The 17,506-nt window shown below is 56.0% G+C and overlaps 1 protein-coding gene across 1 annotated transcript in view; it reads right to left on the minus strand.

Annotated features, from left to right (window-relative positions):
• LOC130028979 (complement C3-like) overlaps positions 1–17,115 on the minus strand; it is a 30,603-nt gene extending 13,488 nt beyond the window's left edge. The window contains exons 1-21 of the mRNA XM_056119850.1: positions 17,010–17,115; positions 16,648–16,855; positions 13,775–13,937; positions 13,543–13,613; positions 13,370–13,458; positions 13,133–13,215; positions 12,671–12,758; positions 11,678–11,780; positions 11,455–11,575; positions 10,894–11,009; positions 9,465–9,605; positions 9,156–9,368; positions 8,336–8,548; positions 7,739–7,900; positions 6,991–7,120; positions 4,670–4,747; positions 3,269–3,466; positions 2,625–2,739; positions 2,351–2,436; positions 2,118–2,257; positions 923–1,129 (exon numbers count right to left, since the gene is read on the minus strand). Coding sequence (XP_055975825.1) covers positions 923–1,129; positions 2,118–2,257; positions 2,351–2,436; positions 2,625–2,739; positions 3,269–3,466; positions 4,670–4,747; positions 6,991–7,120; positions 7,739–7,900; positions 8,336–8,548; positions 9,156–9,368; positions 9,465–9,605; positions 10,894–11,009; positions 11,455–11,575; positions 11,678–11,780; positions 12,671–12,758; positions 13,133–13,215; positions 13,370–13,458; positions 13,543–13,613; positions 13,775–13,937; positions 16,648–16,855; positions 17,010–17,080 — 2,796 coding nt within the window. The 5' untranslated portion in view covers positions 17,081–17,115. The remainder of the gene's footprint in view (positions 1–922; positions 1,130–2,117; positions 2,258–2,350; positions 2,437–2,624; positions 2,740–3,268; positions 3,467–4,669; positions 4,748–6,990; positions 7,121–7,738; positions 7,901–8,335; positions 8,549–9,155; positions 9,369–9,464; positions 9,606–10,893; positions 11,010–11,454; positions 11,576–11,677; positions 11,781–12,670; positions 12,759–13,132; positions 13,216–13,369; positions 13,459–13,542; positions 13,614–13,774; positions 13,938–16,647; positions 16,856–17,009) is intronic.
• Between the last annotated feature and the right edge of the window lie 391 nt (positions 17,116–17,506).

A 17,506-nucleotide genomic window follows, 5' to 3' on the forward strand; every position in this document is an offset into this window, starting at 1 on the left:
ACAAAACAAAACAAAAAGCCCAAACCCCAAAACAAAACCAAAAAACCAGTGAGGGGCCAGCGCGATCTTACTGAGGGCAAAGCCGACCCGACTTCAGTCCCCGGCACCCCAGAGGGTCCCCCTCAAGCACCACCAGAAGTGATCCCTGAGCACAGAGCCAGGAGTCAGCCCTGACCTCACTGGGTGTGGCCCCCAGACAAAAACAAGCTCAGCGTTGTTGGGATGCGAGACCAGTGCTTCCAGCCCTGGACTGTCCAGCCTGAGATACTGGCGGGCTGAGTGACCCTCAGCTGAGCACTGTGGGCCTGACGATAGGGTGTTGGAGCCCAGTCATGCTCCAGCAGGGATGGAGCTCGGGACCTCAGACCTGTGCCCCTGCTCCAGTTATTATTACTAAAAACAACACCAAGTGGGCCCAGGGCAGTGTGTGCAGTTTTCACGGTGCTGGTCTCAGGGACGTGGATATTTTTTTACCTTTTTGGGTCACACGCGGTGATGGACAGGGGTTATTCCAGGCTTTGCACTCAAGAATTACTCCTGGCAGTGCTTGGGGGACCAAATGGGATGCTAGGAATCGAACCTGGGTTGGCCACATGCAAGGCAAACGCCCTACCCACTGTGCTATCGCTCCAGCCCCTCTCATGGACATGGAGATGCGTCTCATCCCACGAAGGAGGCAGTGGGAGCACTGTGGGGGGAGGCATCCTCCACACGGGCACACAGCGGACAAAGCAGCCAGCCTGGCACCAGACAGCCCCCAGGAGGGTGTCCTGGGAGTGAGTGTCCTGGTGTACCCCCCTCACTCCCATCCAGGGGCCTGTTGCTTGACCCAAGGGCCACCTCCCAACTGTCCCTCCCAGGGACTTAGCTGGGAGCCTGGGGAGGGTCCCTCCGCACCCCCATCTCTGCTTGGGTCCATTACCCGGACCAGGAGGGTCTTCCTTATGTGATCTCGGGCTTCGATGCTCACAATCTTCACCTCCACGTCCACCTGACCGGTCTCCAGGGGGATGAGCATGTAGGGTACCATCTTGGATGAGGTGGGGGGCACGACCACCCTCTGACGCCAGGGGGATCCTGGCTTGGACGCGCTGCACAGAGTCTCCTTGTGTGGGAATTCCACTCGGACCTGGGGGCGGGGCGGGGGGTGGTTGGGGTGCATGTCTGTCCTCCCTGCTTCCTGCGGCCCTGAGGATCCCCAGAGCAAAGATCCTTCTTTGTGTTGTGTCACCTCAGGGAAGCAGCTGCACCTCCCTGGCCTCCTTTTCCTCCTCTCTACGTGTGACATTGCAGGAACTGGGAGATCATATAGGAGTGAGGGTGTATGGTTGGCATGCGTGGGTTCAATTCCCAGCACCATGCAGAAACTCGGCCCCACAGAAATGGCTGGGTGCACTAAAGGACCTTTCGGGTGTCAGCCCTCGAGGCCTCTGGTCATCACTGGGGTGGCCCAGGTGACCTCCAGCACCTCATCCTTGAGACCTGCATTGAATCACCGCCCAATTGGCCAGGAATTGCCAGTGAGGACCCTGTCCAATTTCTTGAACACTGCTGTTGCCCCCCCCCCAACAGAAAGCATCATGGTCACCCCCTCCCCTCCACTTGGGTCAGTATATAAAGGAGGCAAAGGGGAAAACAGCGTAGACAAAACAACTTTGCCAAAGAGGTCGGTGGTTTCCAGTCCCTTAGTGCTCTCCCACTTTATTATTTAATTTTTTAAAATTTATTTTTGCTTTTGGGACAACAACAAGCGGTGCTTGGGGGCGACTCCTCGCTCTGCACTCAGGAATTACTCCTGCCGGTGCTCAGAGGACCCTCTGGGATGCCAGGAATCGAGCCCCAGTCAGCCACCTGCAAGGCCAGATCCCTACATACTGTACTATTATTACTCTGGCTGTCAATTTTATTATTTTAATTTTAAGGGTTCTTTTCCTTTGGGTGGGGGGACACACCTGACAGTAGTCAGGGTCATTCCTGGCAGTGCTCCAGGGACCCTGCCCAGCCGCCATGCCAGGCAAGTGCCTTACCCGCGGTGTAATCTCTCCAGCCCTGCCTCCCCCATTAGAAGGTGCACTGAGCAGTATCTCAGGGCGAGGAGGGTCTCAGAGGGGCTTTACCCGCACAGCCTGGTCTCTGAAATTGTACAGCACGGCTTGCACCTGGATCTGCTCATTCCTGATCACCGAGTGAGGTAACTTGAGATCCACAAAGAACGACTTTTGAACTGTCAGCTCCAGGGGCTCAGAGACACAGAGGCCTAGAGAGAGGAGAGTGCCCACAGGGGTGAAGGGGCTGGACGAGGGGCTGCGGGTTCCCCGGCCCCCTTAGTACTGGCCTGGGGGAGGTTCACCTTGGCCTTCCTTGAGACTCACAGCCACCAGCTGCCAGGTGGTGATGGAGTCAGGCATGTAGATCTCAGTGGTGTAATGGGATATGCTGTAAAGGAGAAAGGGCCGCTGAGTGCCTGCGACTCGGACAGCTGTCCAGGGGAGCCGTGACAAGATATGCGTGGGACCCGACCAGGAGGTTCCAAACAGGTTCCTCTTAGCGACCTGGCCTTGGCAATCCTCACTGATGCTCGGACCAAGGACCAGAGGCTATGGGGCAATGCAGAGTGATCCTACCCAGACTGATGCTCAGACAAGGTAAATGTTTTCCAGAGCCAGCTCTCTGGGAACGAAGTTCGAATAGGCAGATCCTCTAGGAAGAAATCCTCATCCTCATCGTCTTCGTCATCACCTGCAGAGGCACCAGGGGGCGTGGTCTCGTTTAGCCCCTCCCCTTATGTAGATATGGGCGGGGCCTCCTTCCAGCCCTTCCAATCAGACACTTCCAGGGGCAGAGTCAGCGCTCAGTCCCTCCTATTATGCCCTCTTGGGGGCGGGATCTGCTTTCCGTTCCCCCCCCTTTCCCCGCCCAGAGGCAAGAACTTCCCTCAGTCCCTCCTTTCAGACCCTCTTCCCGGGGGCGAGCTCTGCTCTCAGTTCCTCCTGCCAGATACCTCTGGGGGCGGAGTCTGCTCCCTGCTCCTCCTATCATAGCCCTGGGGGCGGAGTCTACTCTCAGTCCCCCCCTATCAGATCTTCTCAGCCCCTCCTATTAGAGCCTTCTGGGGGCTGGGTCTCCTCTCAGGTCCTACTATCAGATCTTCCCTGGGGCCTGGTCTACTTCCAGCTCCTCTCCTCAGACAAGGTTAGAGGTTTGGGGGAAGGCGGTGACCTCCTCCCGCTGTCCCTTCTGCACTGTGTCCCTTGCTGCTGCTGCTCACTTGTCCCCAGGAACAGCTGCTCCTCCCGGGCCTGCTGCGTCAGAGCCTCAGACAGGTGGCAGCAGCTCAGAAATGCGGCCACGCAGGCTGGCCCGGGTCGCACGTGCCGCTTCCTCTCCTCGCAGGTCAGCCCCGCAGGGCTCTCCCGGAGCCCGGCCTCACAGCACTTCCGCTCCAACTGGGTCTCGAACTTGTCCACTGTGGGGCGGGGTTAGGAGTTAGCATGGTGAGGCTGGGTAGGACGAGAGGCGAGTTGGTAGGGACACGCACTTCTCAGCCGGGGATGTCTGGCCCCACATGCTGCCCCTGACCCTCTGCTGAGCGCTGACCCCTGCAGGTTCACAATGAATCCCGAGGAATAGTTCTCCTAGGGAAGCTGAGTTTCAGAGAAGCCAATACTCTGGCTCAGGTCACACAGCACACACAGGCTTCTCCACTTCCCTTTCTCCTCCTTCCCTCTCTCTATCCACCTTTTTTTCTCCTCCTCCTTCTTCTCTGTCAACAGGAGGAATTACCATAACAAACAGTTTCTAGAATCCAGCATGTCTGCATTATATATATATAATATATAATATATATATGTATATATATATTGGTAGATGGGGGCTGTAGCGATATCTGACCAGGATTCAATTCCTCTGTCCCTCTTAGAGAGCCTGACAAGCTACTGAGAATATCCCACCCGCATGGCAGAGCCTGGCAAGTTCCCCGTGATGTATTTGATATGCCAAAACCGGTAACAAGTCTCACAATGGAGACATTACTGGTGCCTGCTCGAGCAAGTCGATGAACAAAGGGAGGAGAGTGCCACAGTGCTACAGTGGAGGGAGGCATACCCAGCTGTGCTCTGGGCTCACTCCTGCAGTACTTGGGGGACCCTGTGTGGTGTTGGGGGATTAGTTGTGTGCGAGGCAAGCAACTTACCCACTGTACTCTCTGGCCCTGAGGTTTGCATGATTTTGAGATCAAAATGAAAAGGTTTTTAACCTTTGCTTTTACTAGATTCTATATTTCCTCTGATCTAGCTCCACCAATTTAGCTTAAAGCAATGGAAACTAATATTAATACAAATCCCACCTCTAATACCAGCCAGTGAGCAGGTGATAAAAGTTTCCCTCCTCCTGGGGGCCAGAGAAATAGCACAGTGGGGAGGGCGTTTGCCTTGCACACGGTCAATCTAGGTTCCATCTCTGACATCCCATAGGGTCTCCCAAGAACCGCCAGGAATAATTCCTGAGTGAAGAGCCAGGAGTAAGCCCTGAGCACCAGCAGGTGAGCCCCCAAACCAAAAGTTTTCCCCTCCCTACTTGAAGTAGCTGACGGTTCCCGGTTCTCTGGTGCAAGCGCTGATGGCTTCAGTCCGTTGGGGCCAGGACACGCGTGCCCAGTTTCAGTTCTCACCTGCATTTTTCTTGGCCTGTATCCTCTTCAGCTCCCGGCGGCGACGAGTAACGGGGGGCTCCTGGGGGCATCGCCAATCTGGAGGTCAGAGGGAAGAGCGGGAGGAGAAGCCAGAAGACCTTTACCAACAATCCTGATCATTTCAGGGTTGCAGCTGCATGAATGTGTGTCTATTGCTTTTTGGGGTGAGTGGGGTGGGGGCACAGCCAGCAGTGCCCATGCTTACTCCTGGTTCTGTGCTTAGGGATCACTCCTGGCGGGGCTTGAGGTACCCTATAGGATGCTGGGGATTGAATCCAGGTTAGTGGCCACATGCAAGGCAATTGCCTGTGGTACTGCTCTGGTAGTACTGCTGTGGTATTGCTCTGGTCCCATTGGCCTTCCTTCCCTCTAGTCTGTGACACTGAAACCTCTATCTTCTTTTTGGGGGAGTCATTGGGATTGGGCTGCACCCAGTGGTTTTCAGGCTGTACCCAGGTTTGGTGCTCAGGGGTCACTCCCAGCAGTACTCAGGAAGTACACTGCGCTGGGGAAGCACACAGGCCACGTGCATGACAAGCCCACGCTCTTTTTTTTTTTTCTTGTTGGGTCACACTAGCAATGCACAGGGGTCACAGGGGTTACTCCTGGTTCTGCACTCAGAAATTACTCCTGGCAGTGCTCGGGGGCCCATACGGGATGCTGGGAATCGAACACGTGTCTGCCACGTGCAAGGCAAACGCCCTTCTCGCTTGCTGTCGCTCAAGCGCCACGTTCTGTCTTTTGAGCCCTTTCCCTAACCCCTAAAGTTCCATCTTTGTTTGTTTGCTTGTTTGGGGCCACACCCAGTGGTGCTCAAGGCTGATTCCTGACTCTGTGCTCAGGGATCACTCCTGGTAGATTCAGGGGACCTACAGGATGCCAGGAAGTGAACCTGGATCAGGCGCATGTAAGGCCGACACTCTCCCTGCTATGACTGTCGCTCCATCGCTCCAGTCCCTTAAGGTTCATCTTTTTGTTGTTGTTGTTTTGGGGGCCACACCTAGCAGTGCTCAGGGATTTCTTCTGGCTCTGCCCTCAGGAAGTACTCCTGGTGGTGCTGGGGGGGGGTCCTTGTGGGGTTCCAGGGATTGAACCAGGTTGGATGTATGCAAAGCAAATACCCTCCATGCTGCACCTTCCAGTTCCCTAAAGCTCCATCTTTTTGTTTGTTTGTTTGTTTTGGTCACACCCAGCAACGCTCAGTGGTTACTCCTGGCTCTGCGTTCAGGAATTACCCCTGGTGGTGCTCAGGGGACCATATGGGATGCTGGGAATCGAACCCAGGTCGGCCGCACCGAAGGCAAACGCCTACCCACTCTGCTATGCTCCAGCCCCTCCATCTTTTTTGGATTGTGAAGTGACAACAGTTCTCGACCTTTCTTGCACCTCTGTGGGATCATGTGACTGAGCGTCTGGGCCAATGAGATACAACAGAACCATCTCCCTTCACTCGGCCTTTCATTTCAGTGCCTTGCATGAGGTCCTGGGGAGATCACATTTTGGAATATAGTAGAGCACAAGGAGCCTGCATTCTGAGAGGGAAATAAAAATCTATCTTTATTCAGCCTGGAGGCACTTGCTTTATACAGGCTGATCTGGATTCGAGCCCTGGTATCCTATCCGAGCATCACCAGGAGTGATTCCTGAGCACTGAGCCACAAGTAACCCCTGACCACTGCTGGGCATGGCCTAAAAGACTAAAAAAAAAAATGGAGTGTGGCTAGGGGGCCACACCCCACAGTGCTTGGAGCTTCTCCTGGCTCTCCATTGGGCATTGTTCCTGGTGGTCTTCTGTGGACCTTGTGGTCTTCAGTGAACCTTGAATCAGGACCAGCTGTGTGCAAGGCAGATGCCTTAACCCCTGGACTATCTCTCCGGTTCCTATTTTATATTTTTGGTCTCCTGCAAAGTCATTGGGTGCCTGGGGGTGGGGTCCTCCCAGTGATCCTTGGTCAGGCTGAGCCTGCCAAAGGGCCCAATGCTTGAGCCTCATAGTCCTGGAGGACCATACTTGGCAATGACCTGGGGACACCAGGGCTGTACTCAGTAGTGCTCTGGGGCCAACTGGTACCAGGGGTCAAACCTGGGGTCTCACACATACTGCACATGTGTTTCGCACTTTGAGCTCTCCTCCCTCGCTTTGCCAGCTGTCTGACGAACAACATCATACTCGTTTCAGGGAGTCATGGGAACAGAGGAATTGTGAGTGGCCTATTTTAAGTGACAGGTTCTCAGCTCAACCACTCCACGGTGCTTCCCTTGCTCCCCCCATCTCCTCCAGACCCCCCTTTTGCCTGTACCTGAGCTTGCCAGAGTGTCCATCCCTGTGCTCAACTTTAAGTCCAGTCCAGCATCCTTGAACACAGCGAGTCTGTCTTTCCCGCTGCCCGCTGTGCAGCCAATGTCATGCTCCTCCACCACATCCCAGACCTGGGGTCAAAAGAGCAAGCCAAATGGTGAGCCAGTAAAATTCCCTGCCCACCAGGAAGACAGGCAGTACGATGAAAAATTGTCTCGGTTAATTCTCTCACTATCATCCATATATTAAGCCCTTACCACATGCCAGTCTCTATTATGGAATGGTGCCTTGAATACCCATACACATTGATATTGTCCCTTTTTAAAAAGGACCATGCCCACAGTGCTCGGGCTTACTCAGTGTCAGGGACTGCTGCTGGAGGTGCTCAGGGGACCTTGCAGTGCCGGGGATCAAGCCCAGGCATCCCATATATAAAGCAAATGCTTCTGCCCCTTGAGCCACTCCCTGATGTTGTCCATCTGGAGCTGAAGAAACTGAGGCTCTAGCTAGAAATTTCCAGGCAACCGGGGCTGGAGAGAGAGGACAGCGGGAAGGGTGCTTGTCATGCACACATCTGACTCAGGTTTGATCCCTGGCACCCCAGAGGGTCCCCTGAGCACCACCAGGAGTGATCCCCGAGAACAGAGCCAGGAGTAAGCCCTGAGCATGAATAGGTGTTACTCCGAAACAAAATGAAACAGAACAAAATCTCCAGGCTGCCTCTTGTCCCAAAGCCCACGTGCTCTCACCTTCTTCTGTGTGAGCTTGTGTTTGCTGTTCAGGACATGGAGAGCCTTGTCCACCACCAGCAGCCCAACTGTGGCCTCTGCATTGCCCGTGACCTTCAGTTCCACTTTGCTCTGAGGTGATAAACTCAGAATAGTGTCTTCATTCTTCAATCCAACTTTCAGCTGATCCAGAAAAAAGACACTCAGCCCCCCAGCTCATTTTCAAATTCATCCTCTATACAGAGCCTCAGGGAACTCCACCACCAAGTTCCAGCAACACACACTTGTGTGCAACCTTCTTCAGGCTCCTGGCTCAGCCCTCCCTTCTCTTTTTCTTTTGGTTTTGAAACCACATCTGGATGTGCTCAGCGTTTATCCCTGGCTCTGGGTTTAGCGATCACTCATGCTGGGGCTCTGTGAACCCTCTGGGGTGCTGGAGAAAGAATTCAGGTTGGCTGAGTGCAAGGCAGGTGGTCTATTGCTGTACTATTGCTCTGGGCTGAGCTCTTAAGGCCACACTATCTCCTTTTCCCACCTGTGCCCTTAGCAGGAGTCAGTCAATTGGGCGGGTACCCTGACTTATGAAGGTGCCTTACAACTTCAGGGAGTGTGACTCACCGTCCCCATACACCTGTCATTCACATCGATCCATAACGAATCAGACACCAGTTCAGGGTCCCCGCCTGTCCTCCCTGGGGGCAGTAGGTAGAAGGCCACGATACGGATGGAGGGCAACATGTCTGGGCTCACATCAATGATGGCTGTGGTGTAGACGCTTCCAGGACTCCTTGGCTGGTATCTGGCGCCCACGATCTGGCCCTTACTCAGGATCTTGGAAGCAAAGAAGTCCCAGAAGAGAAGGGTAGAAATAACCCTTCCCCTGGGCGGGCCCAGTCCAAAAAAGGGTCACAGTGTCTCAGGTTCAGCCCTTTTGGACTGAGTTTGTCCTAAGTAGTTCTCATAAATCCCAGATAGTGTTATTCCATGGTGGTCTGCATTGGTGGGGAATTCCTTCAAGTCCTGACCCTCCAATAATAGGGCCTGAGTCCGAATGGGAGAGGCCTGCTCTCAGCCCTCCTATGAAAACCCACTTGGGGATGGGGTCTGCTCTCAGCCCCTCCTATCATATCCCCACGGGGGACAGGTCTGCCCACCAGACCCTTCCCTTCCACCAGACTCTCTGGGGTGTGGTCTCCTTCCAGTCCCTCCCATCAGACCTTCCTGGGGGCGTGGTCTCCTTTCTGTCCCCCCCCCCTCAGATCTTCCTGGGGTGGGGTCTCCTTTTTGTTCCTCCTATCAGATCCTCTTAGGGGCGTGGTCTCCTTCCAGTCCCTCCTATCAGACTCTCTTGGGGGCGGGGTTTCCTTCCAGTCCCTCCTATCGGATTCCCCCGAGGGCGGGATCTCCTTTCAGTCCCTCCCACCAGGCCCGTTCTCACCAGAATGGTGAAGTGCGTGATCTGCTCCTTGGTGTGTGGGTCCCGATGCTTCGTATTGAGGTTCAGCTGGAGGACGCTGCCGACGTCTGTGCCCAGAGCCTTCAAGTCGATGTGCAGGAAGTTCCCTGACCCATCCTGGGTTGCGTAAGGCAAAGCCGTCATCGTGGCTGAGGCCTGTTCCTCTGGCCGGAGAGACTCGTCCTTCGTTTCCACCTGGGGAGGGGAGCGGGAGAGCAAACACCCCAAGGACCCCTGCAGCCGCTCTCCCCCACCCTTCATAGCCCCCAGCCCTGCCTGTCGGCTCAGTACCTGGATGGGCAGCTGCTGCCAGTTGGCGTCCGTGTTGATGGTCATGGCAGCGATCCCGCTGGGCGAGCTGAACACACTCTGGTTTCGGTAGCAGACGGAGACTCTGGAGGCCGGGGACCCATCGGGGTTCGAAACAAAGAGCTGGGGTGGAACGTGGGGTGGAATGAAGGGCGGGCTCTGGATGGAAGTGGTGTGATGTGAGGGGTGGGGACTAGGGGTGCCATCTGGTTTGATTTATATTGTTTTGTTTTGGGGCCACGCCTCCAAGTACTTATGGAGGGCTGATTCCAGGCTCTGCGTTCAGGGACACACCTGACAAGGCTGGCTGGGGGCGGGTGGGGGGACTGTCTAGCGCAGGGATTGAACTGGGATGGCCTTGCTCTCTCTCTCTCTCTCTTTCCTGAGGGTGTGATCTGGATAAGGCTGTCCTGGGACAGCTGTGTGGGTTGTGAACAATGCCATTTTGGAGCCTGGATTTTCTGGGCACACTTTGTGAAGGGGTGGGGTGTTGGGGGGAATGGGAGGCCTGGGTGTGGCTTTGGGGTTGGAGAGAGTGGGATATGTGGAGGGCTGCAGGAAAACTTCAGAGTAGGGCTGGCATCAAAGGATGTCCGGGAGTCTTTGGAGGAATCAAAGTTTTCCCAACTGCATTATCTGACATCACACAATCACCCTAAATGAATCTGTGAGACAGCATTCTGGGAGGACTGAAGGGGCCTCAAGACCTGCTCCTACGCACAGCTTGACTGTACCTTGAAATTTCCAGAGTAACTCTGGAGCCATCACCTCTTTTGGGGGTGTGGCGCTTCCTCCCTGAATTGGGCCACACCCCAATTCAGGCTCTGTGCTAGAAAGTGCCCCCTGGGGGAACATACATGGCTTCCTTGTGTTATACCTTCTTGTCTCTTTTTTTTTTTTCTTTTTGGGTCACGCCCAGCGATGCTCAGGGATTACTCCTGGCTCTGCACTCCGGAATTACTTGTGGCAGTGCTTGGGGGACCATATGGGATGCCAGGGATTGAGCCCACGTTTGCCACATGCAAGGCAAATGCCTTACCCACTGTGCTATTGTTCCAGCCCCTACTTTATCTTTTTGTTGTTGTTCTTCCTTGGGGCCACACCCAGTGATACTCAAGTGCGACTCCTGGCTCGCAGTGCTCAGGGAATCATATGGAATGTCGGAGATTGAATTTGGGTCGGCCACATGCAAGGTAGATGCCCTACTCATTGTATTATCGCTTCAGCCCCCACTTTCTTCTTGTATTTGGTGGGGGGAAGGCTGGTTTAAGAGTTGAGAAAATGTTGGGATTGGTCTAGGGAACATGGTGAACTCAAATTTCAGGTTGATGAACTGCAGGGGGTGGGGGAGGATGGCAGGCCAGTTCAGTGTGTGCAGAGGGCCCCTGAGCCCCTTAACCCAGACTCTGACCCTAAAGTGGAAGGGCATCCCGGGCTTGAAATACTTGGGCGTCCGGAAGAACTTGAGCTTGTAAGGACTCCGGACAATCTTCACGCCTGAGGCCTCAGCCTGGACCATCTCACCACCTGGAGAGATGGGAACTCCGTGAAGTCTGTGAACGAGGCTTTATTTGGGGCAGGGGATGGGGGAGAGAAATGCCAGGGGTGCCGGTTTTGGGGGTCCATCTTGAGGGGGGCAGGGAAGGACATCTCCTCCCACCCCAGTCCTTCGGACAAGTCCTCGCTTGTATGACAAGGAACAGAGTGTGGGTGTAGACCGAGGTCCTATAGATCTTTTTTTTTTTTTCTTTTTGGGTCATACCCGGCGATGCTCAGTGGTTACTCCTGGCTCTGCACTCAAGAATTACTCCTGTGTGCTCGGGGGACCATATGGGAAGCTGGGAATCGAACCTGGGTTGGCAGCGTGCAAGGCAAATGCCCCACCCGCTGTGCTCCAGCCCCTCCTGGATCTCTTTAGGGTCCATGTCCTGACCTTGGCGTGGGGCGGGTCGTGCTGGGTGAAGGGGTTCACCTGAGGAGAACACGGTGACATTGGCGAACACAGAGGCCCCCAGGAAGTCGTCCTCCATGCCCTGGAATGTAGCCATCAGCGTGTCCTTCTGGAGCACAGCGTGTCCCAAGCCCCTGGAGATCTGATCACGGACAAGCAGGGAAAAGGAGTGGGGTGATTTCTCAGGGAGCAGAGGAGAGGGGTGGGAGGGGGACGTGGCTGGGTGGGATCGGGGTTCAGTCACCTCCACTCTCTGCAGGGAACTCTGGATGGGGATCCGGCGGGAATCCAGCTGCACCCCAAAAATGGCCAGCGCGTGCCCATCTAGGGGCTTGTTGAATATATACCTGGGGGTTGTGAGGGGCCGCCCTGCTACCTCTGAGGTGCTCACACCACCTCAGGGTGCTGCAGAGACAGCTGCGAAGCTCGGGGTGGGGGGCAAGGTGTCCCCGAACAGCTGAAGATGCTTTCGTTGCTGACGTATTCTCCCCTCTGGGAGGTGACAGCTGTGTCTGAGGAGACCTTTTCGGGTTTTAGGTTCTGGCCTGTGCAACCTCATAGGAGGGCAGAGGAGGGGCCGTAGTGGTAGTCCAATGAGCAGGGTGCTGGCCTTGCATGTGGGTTCAATCCCTGGCACCCCACTGGATCCCCCAAGCCCTGCCAGGAGTGATCCCTGAGCACAGAGCCAGGAGTCAGCCCCTGAGCTCCGCCAGGTGTGGCCCCCAAACAAAACATAAACAGTGAAAGGGAAGAGGAAGTGGGAGGGGCAGCACCTGGCAGGCGCAGTCCTTAGTTGGGTACTGTGATTTTGGTGTTTTGAAAACAGGGGAGGAGAGAGAGGAGAGAACACATGATTCTGTACAACCTCGGGGGCCTTCAAGTATGGTCAGAATCTGGAGGTGGGGCCAGTGTGACCTCCTTTACGTAAGGGTCTGTGCACTCTCATCTTTTTTTTTTTTCTTTTTGGGTCACACCCGGCGATGCACAGGAATTACTCCTGGTGGTGCTTGGAGGACCCTATGGGATGCTGGGAATCGAACCCAGGTTGACCGCGTGCAAGGCAAATGCCCTCCCCGCCGTGCTATTGCTTCAGCGCCCTCATCGGGCACACCTACCAGAACACGGCACGGGGAGGGCAACGTTCTGCCAGGAGAGGAAGCGAGGTTGAACCGAGGTCTGTGCAACCTCAGGGAGGGGCGATGCTAAGGACACGGGGTGGGGGTGGGGTGGGACTCACCGAGCCTGGATGTCCACCCCCAGAGCCTCATTTCTGAGGTGGAAGAAGGTCGTATTGGGTTTCAGTTGGACCTCGAAAGGTGGAAGCACTGTGGGGAGGGGCAGAGTGGGCTCCCTCAGCATCCCACCAACCCCCTCCCTGCCCCTCCAGTCCTGCGCCTTCCTGGGTGTCCTGGCACCACTGCAGGGGGGCTGGAGCTGCCCCAGGAGGTGTGACCCAGGAGATCCTCCCTGGGAAGCCTGGTGCTCCCTGCCGTATCTTCACTGTAGAAAGTGTGGTGTTTGGGCTGGAGGGGTGGGGGGTGGGGGTGGGGCTGCCGCCCAGCCATGTCCAGCCGCACTCAGGAGCGACCCCTGGTGGCACTCAGGAAACTAGATTAGGTGCTGGGGACTGAGGCAGCGCCAGCCTGGAGCCCCACACTCAATTTAATCCCTGTTCGGGCTCTCCCTGCCCTCCCCTTACCGTACTCCTTTACTTCGAAATCTGCCTTGAACTTCTGTTTGGCTGCACTTTGGTAACTGGCTTCGATGCTCCAGGTCCCAAAACTGAGGTGCACGCACAGATTGGGAGAGATGGGGAGAGGTGGCCCTCTGTCCCCTCCATCCTTCCACCCCCTCCCCTCCTTTCCGTTTCTCCTTCCCTCCAACCTCCCAGCCCTCCTCCCTCCAGCCCTCCTCCCCGCGACTTCCCCCAGGGCACCTGAGGAGCTCTGGGAGATGGAAGGAACTGACAAAGAACCCTTTCTGGGCCTGCAGATTCTGACTGAACACAGTGACTCCCTCCGGGTTCTGTCACGAGAGGAAGCAAGAGGTTCAGGCGCTAGCTCAGACCTCCATATCCCGGATTCCCAGGGCAGGCTAGCGACAGTTCACCTTGATGTCCAGAGTGATGGGCCGGCTCACTGGATCCATCTGGTGGTTGACAGTGAAGATCCGGTAGAGCACTGCAGGGTGGACAAAGGAAGCGATGGGGCAAAGGGTCAGTGAGGAGGGTTCTAGGGTGGGGGGCGTCGGAGGTGCAACCGGAAGGACATTGCAGGAGCCTGGTGGGGCGGGGGGAGGAACCTGCTGCCTGCCCCAGGCCAGGTGCCCGTTGAGCGCGTACCGAAGTGCTCTGGATTGTAGATGGTCTTGTCCGTCTGAATGAAGATGTAGCCGGCGTGGGGTGCCACGAGCACCGGCTTCTCCAGGACAGACGACGCCCAAGTGACCCGGATGATGACATATTGCTGACCGGGTTGCGGTGGGTAGACCAGGCTCTCAGGAATCTGGGGAGAGACGCCCTCCATCCCTCAGACTTCTGTGGGGACAAGCAGAGGCCTGTGCGACCCTCTGGTTCTGCTTTGGTGGGGTCTGGAAGCAGGTGGCGCCGGGCACGTGGCCCGCCGGCTTAGAAAGGGGGCGGGGCTGCCACGTAGCTCGGCGACCAGCAGAGGGCGCCTTTTGTAATTCGGCACCGGCTGTGCTCTCTTTCGGTTTTTGAACCACACCTGGCGGTACTCGGAGTTTACGCCTGGCTCTGCTCAGGGATGACTCCGGGTGGGCTCAGGGGACCACCTGGGATGTTGAGGATGGAACCCAGGATTGGCTGCATGCAAGGCACACGCCCTCTCCACAGTCCTATCTCTGGGCCGGTCCCGGGGCTCCGGATTTCGGTTTCTGTTGGTTGCCTGGATTTGGGGGATCCTCAAGCAGTGCTCAGAGAGGCGGGGGCGACTCCTGAAGATCATGGCCAGCTGGGGGAGGCAGGCTCAATTTCAGGCCCCGGCAGCGCTGTGGAGGCCACCAGGGGAGCGCTCCGGAGTTGACGGTACTGTTCGGGTGCGGTGCTGGGGGTCGAACTCGCCGCCTCTCTCACGTCACGCTAAGTATGCAACCCGACCTCGATCTATTACTTTGGTACATTTCAATAACTTTATTGGCATAGATCACATACAATGAAACAGAAAAAGGCCGCCATTCGAAACGCAAAGAACCCTACGTTGTCTTCAGGAGACTATGGACATTAGGGACAGGGGCGATATCACAGCGGGTAGGGCGTTAGCCTTGCACGCGGCTAACCTGGGTTTGATCCTCGCTGACCCATATGGTCCCCTGAGCACCGCCAGGAGTGGTTCCTGAGTGCAGATTTGGGAGTGACCCAAAAGGAAAAAGAAAAAAAAAAAAGAAAGAAAGAGAGACTATGGACATTAAGGCAAAGCTGGGGAGGTCACAGGTAGAGAAATGAAGACCGAGATACCATCGCAGGTCGCTTTACCTGGTGGGGAGCGAGGGAGGTGGCCTCCAGCTGAGTGTTTCCGCCTTTCTGCTTCACCCACGAGCACCTGAGCACTTACCCATGCTGACGCTCATGCTTCACCAGGCCCACGAGACAGCCACCAAGATACCTGAAGTTCACTTGTTCGTTCTTTTTTATCTTTTTGGGGTCACACCCAGCAATGCTCGGGGGTTACTCCGGGCTCTGCACTCAGAAATTATTACTCCTCGCAGTGCTCAAAGCACCCTATGGGATGCTGGAGATCGAACCCAGGTCATCCGCATGCAAGGCAAATGCCCTCCACACTGTATCCTGCTCCTGCCCCTTAAGTTCACTTGTTCTACATAGTGTGGGAGTGGGTCCCCACCATCCAACTTCTGGGGATCTGGGGTCAGGCTGGAACAAGGAATTGATCGTTCTTGGCAGGAAGGGAAGGTCCGTCCTAACCTCCACGCACGCTTTCCCAGTTCATCGCCTTCCCTCGAAGAAAAGAATTTCAGGAGGCAGCAAATAGTGAAGCAACATAGTTGGAAGAAATTTACTTAGAAAGATGTGAGGGGGTGCTGGAGTGATAGCACAGCGGGTAGGGCGTTTGCCTTGCACACGGCCGACCCGGGTTCGATTCCCAGCATCCCATATGGTCCCCCAAGCCGCCAGGAGTAATTCCTGAGTGTAGAGCCAGGAGAAACCCTTGTGCATTGCTGGGTGTGACCCAAAAAGCAAAGGAAAGATGTGAGGGGAGAGGAAGGGAGGATTGCGTGTTCAAGAAGGCTTCTAAGGAGGGGAACACGCCTTGGAGAGAAAGAGGGAGAGATGTGTGTTCATGAGAAAATGGAGAGAGAACAGGCTCAGAAGAGCAAGCAAAGCCTCTGACCTATTTTTTTGGCCTGTCTTCTCCTTTTATTGCTATGATTATTATTCTCATTACTATTTTGGTTCGAGGGTTATTCCCGAATACTAGGGATTCCCTGCCTTGGTGCTTAGGGGCTGCCCTTGGCAGGACTCAGGGGACCTTGTGGTACCCACGGGCTGAACCTGGGGCTCTGACGTGCAAATGTGCTGTAGCCCTTTGAGCATCTACTCAGACCCGTACTTTTATAGTATTATTTGGTTTGGAGCCACACGCAGTGGTGCTCAGAGCTTCCCCCTGGTTCTGTGCTTGGGGGTCACTCCTGGCGAGGCTCAGGGGACCACCTGGGGTGCTAAGGATGGTGCAAGGCAAATGCCCCACCCTCTCACCTACCTCTCGGCCCTCAAGACAGAACTTGCACTGGGAAGGACCCCAGACCCCTGGCCGGACAATGGAGACTGCACAGTCGACCTTTCTAAACCTCCTCACTCTCCATCACCACCCTAAATACACCCTCTTCACATTTCTCTGGCCTTTCAGTACATGCTGCTTATGGCCACCAAATCGCGCAGGCACCTCGGTCTTCAAGAAAATGCGCTCATGAATATGCATGAGCTTCGTGAATATGCATGATTTTATGAATAAGCAACCGTTTCCTGAAGGGGGGGGCGAGACGACTAGAATAACCTAGAAACTTTTCCATCAGCCTCTCTCTGAGAGCCAGAAAACTGACAGCCCCCACCCCCTTCCCTAAGCCTCGCAGAAGCTGGTGGACGGTGATCCTTCCCAATCGAAGTGGCCTGCGTGGCCCCCACGGCACCCGACGCCCACTTAGCCGTCGGCTTCCGACCCTCCACCCGACGGGGCTCACCGTCACGGCCGCCTGGAGCATGAAGTGGTTCTGGGGGGTGAGGGACAGCTCCGCCTCCGCCACCTGGCGCGTCCTCAGGGGAAAGTCCCACACGCTGAGCTTCACCTCCAGGTTCCGGGGCGGGGGCTGCCCCCAGTCCGGGTGGGCCTGCACGTGGACCTTCTCGGGGGTGCCCACCCGCAGCACCCGCGGGGTCACCAGTATCAACCTGCCCGGAGACAAACACGGGGGCAAAGGGTGGGTGGGGGTGGGGACTCATGAGAGGGGGAGGCAGGGTCGCGACCCCCGAAAGCATGCAGCAGCAGAGGCTCAGCCTGGGCCGGAGGAGCCCCCCAGACACCCTCCTGGATGCCCAGACTCACAGCGGTTCCGCCTGGGCCGAGGGGTACCCGCAGAGGAGCAGAATCAGCCCCAGGGGCCAGGGCAGGGCCATGGCGGTGGGAGGCGGTGTGGGGCGCCCGGGTCTGTCCCTCCATCTGACCCAGCCCTGGCGTGTTTGCCTTGGCCAGGCCGGGCCAAGTTAATATTTAAACAGACAAAATCTCCCAAATTCGGTGGGGGCAGGAACCTGTGCTTCCTTTTCAGGCAACCCCCCCCCAACCCTCCTCCCGAGGGCCAGAAACAGCTGTATGAAAAAGTGTTCCTCCGACCCCATCAACCTTTGGGGGCTCAGAGTAGGGGGTGTTGCCTAGCCCAGTGATCTCCCGAACCCCTCCCCCTCCCCCAGTTTAAGGTCGTTTAAGGTCTCTGGCGGGTGTGGAGCCCTGAAAGCGCCCACGATTGGCTAGTGGAGCTATAAGTCCCGCCTCTGGCCTTGGGAAATTGACATATGTGAGTTTCTGGGGTCAGGGCTCAGAGA

This window comes from Sorex fumeus, unplaced genomic scaffold (assembly GCF_029834395.1).
Source record: "Sorex fumeus unplaced genomic scaffold, SorFum_2.1 ptg000041l, whole genome shotgun sequence".
Lineage (NCBI taxonomy): Eukaryota > Metazoa > Chordata > Mammalia > Eulipotyphla > Soricidae > Sorex > Sorex fumeus.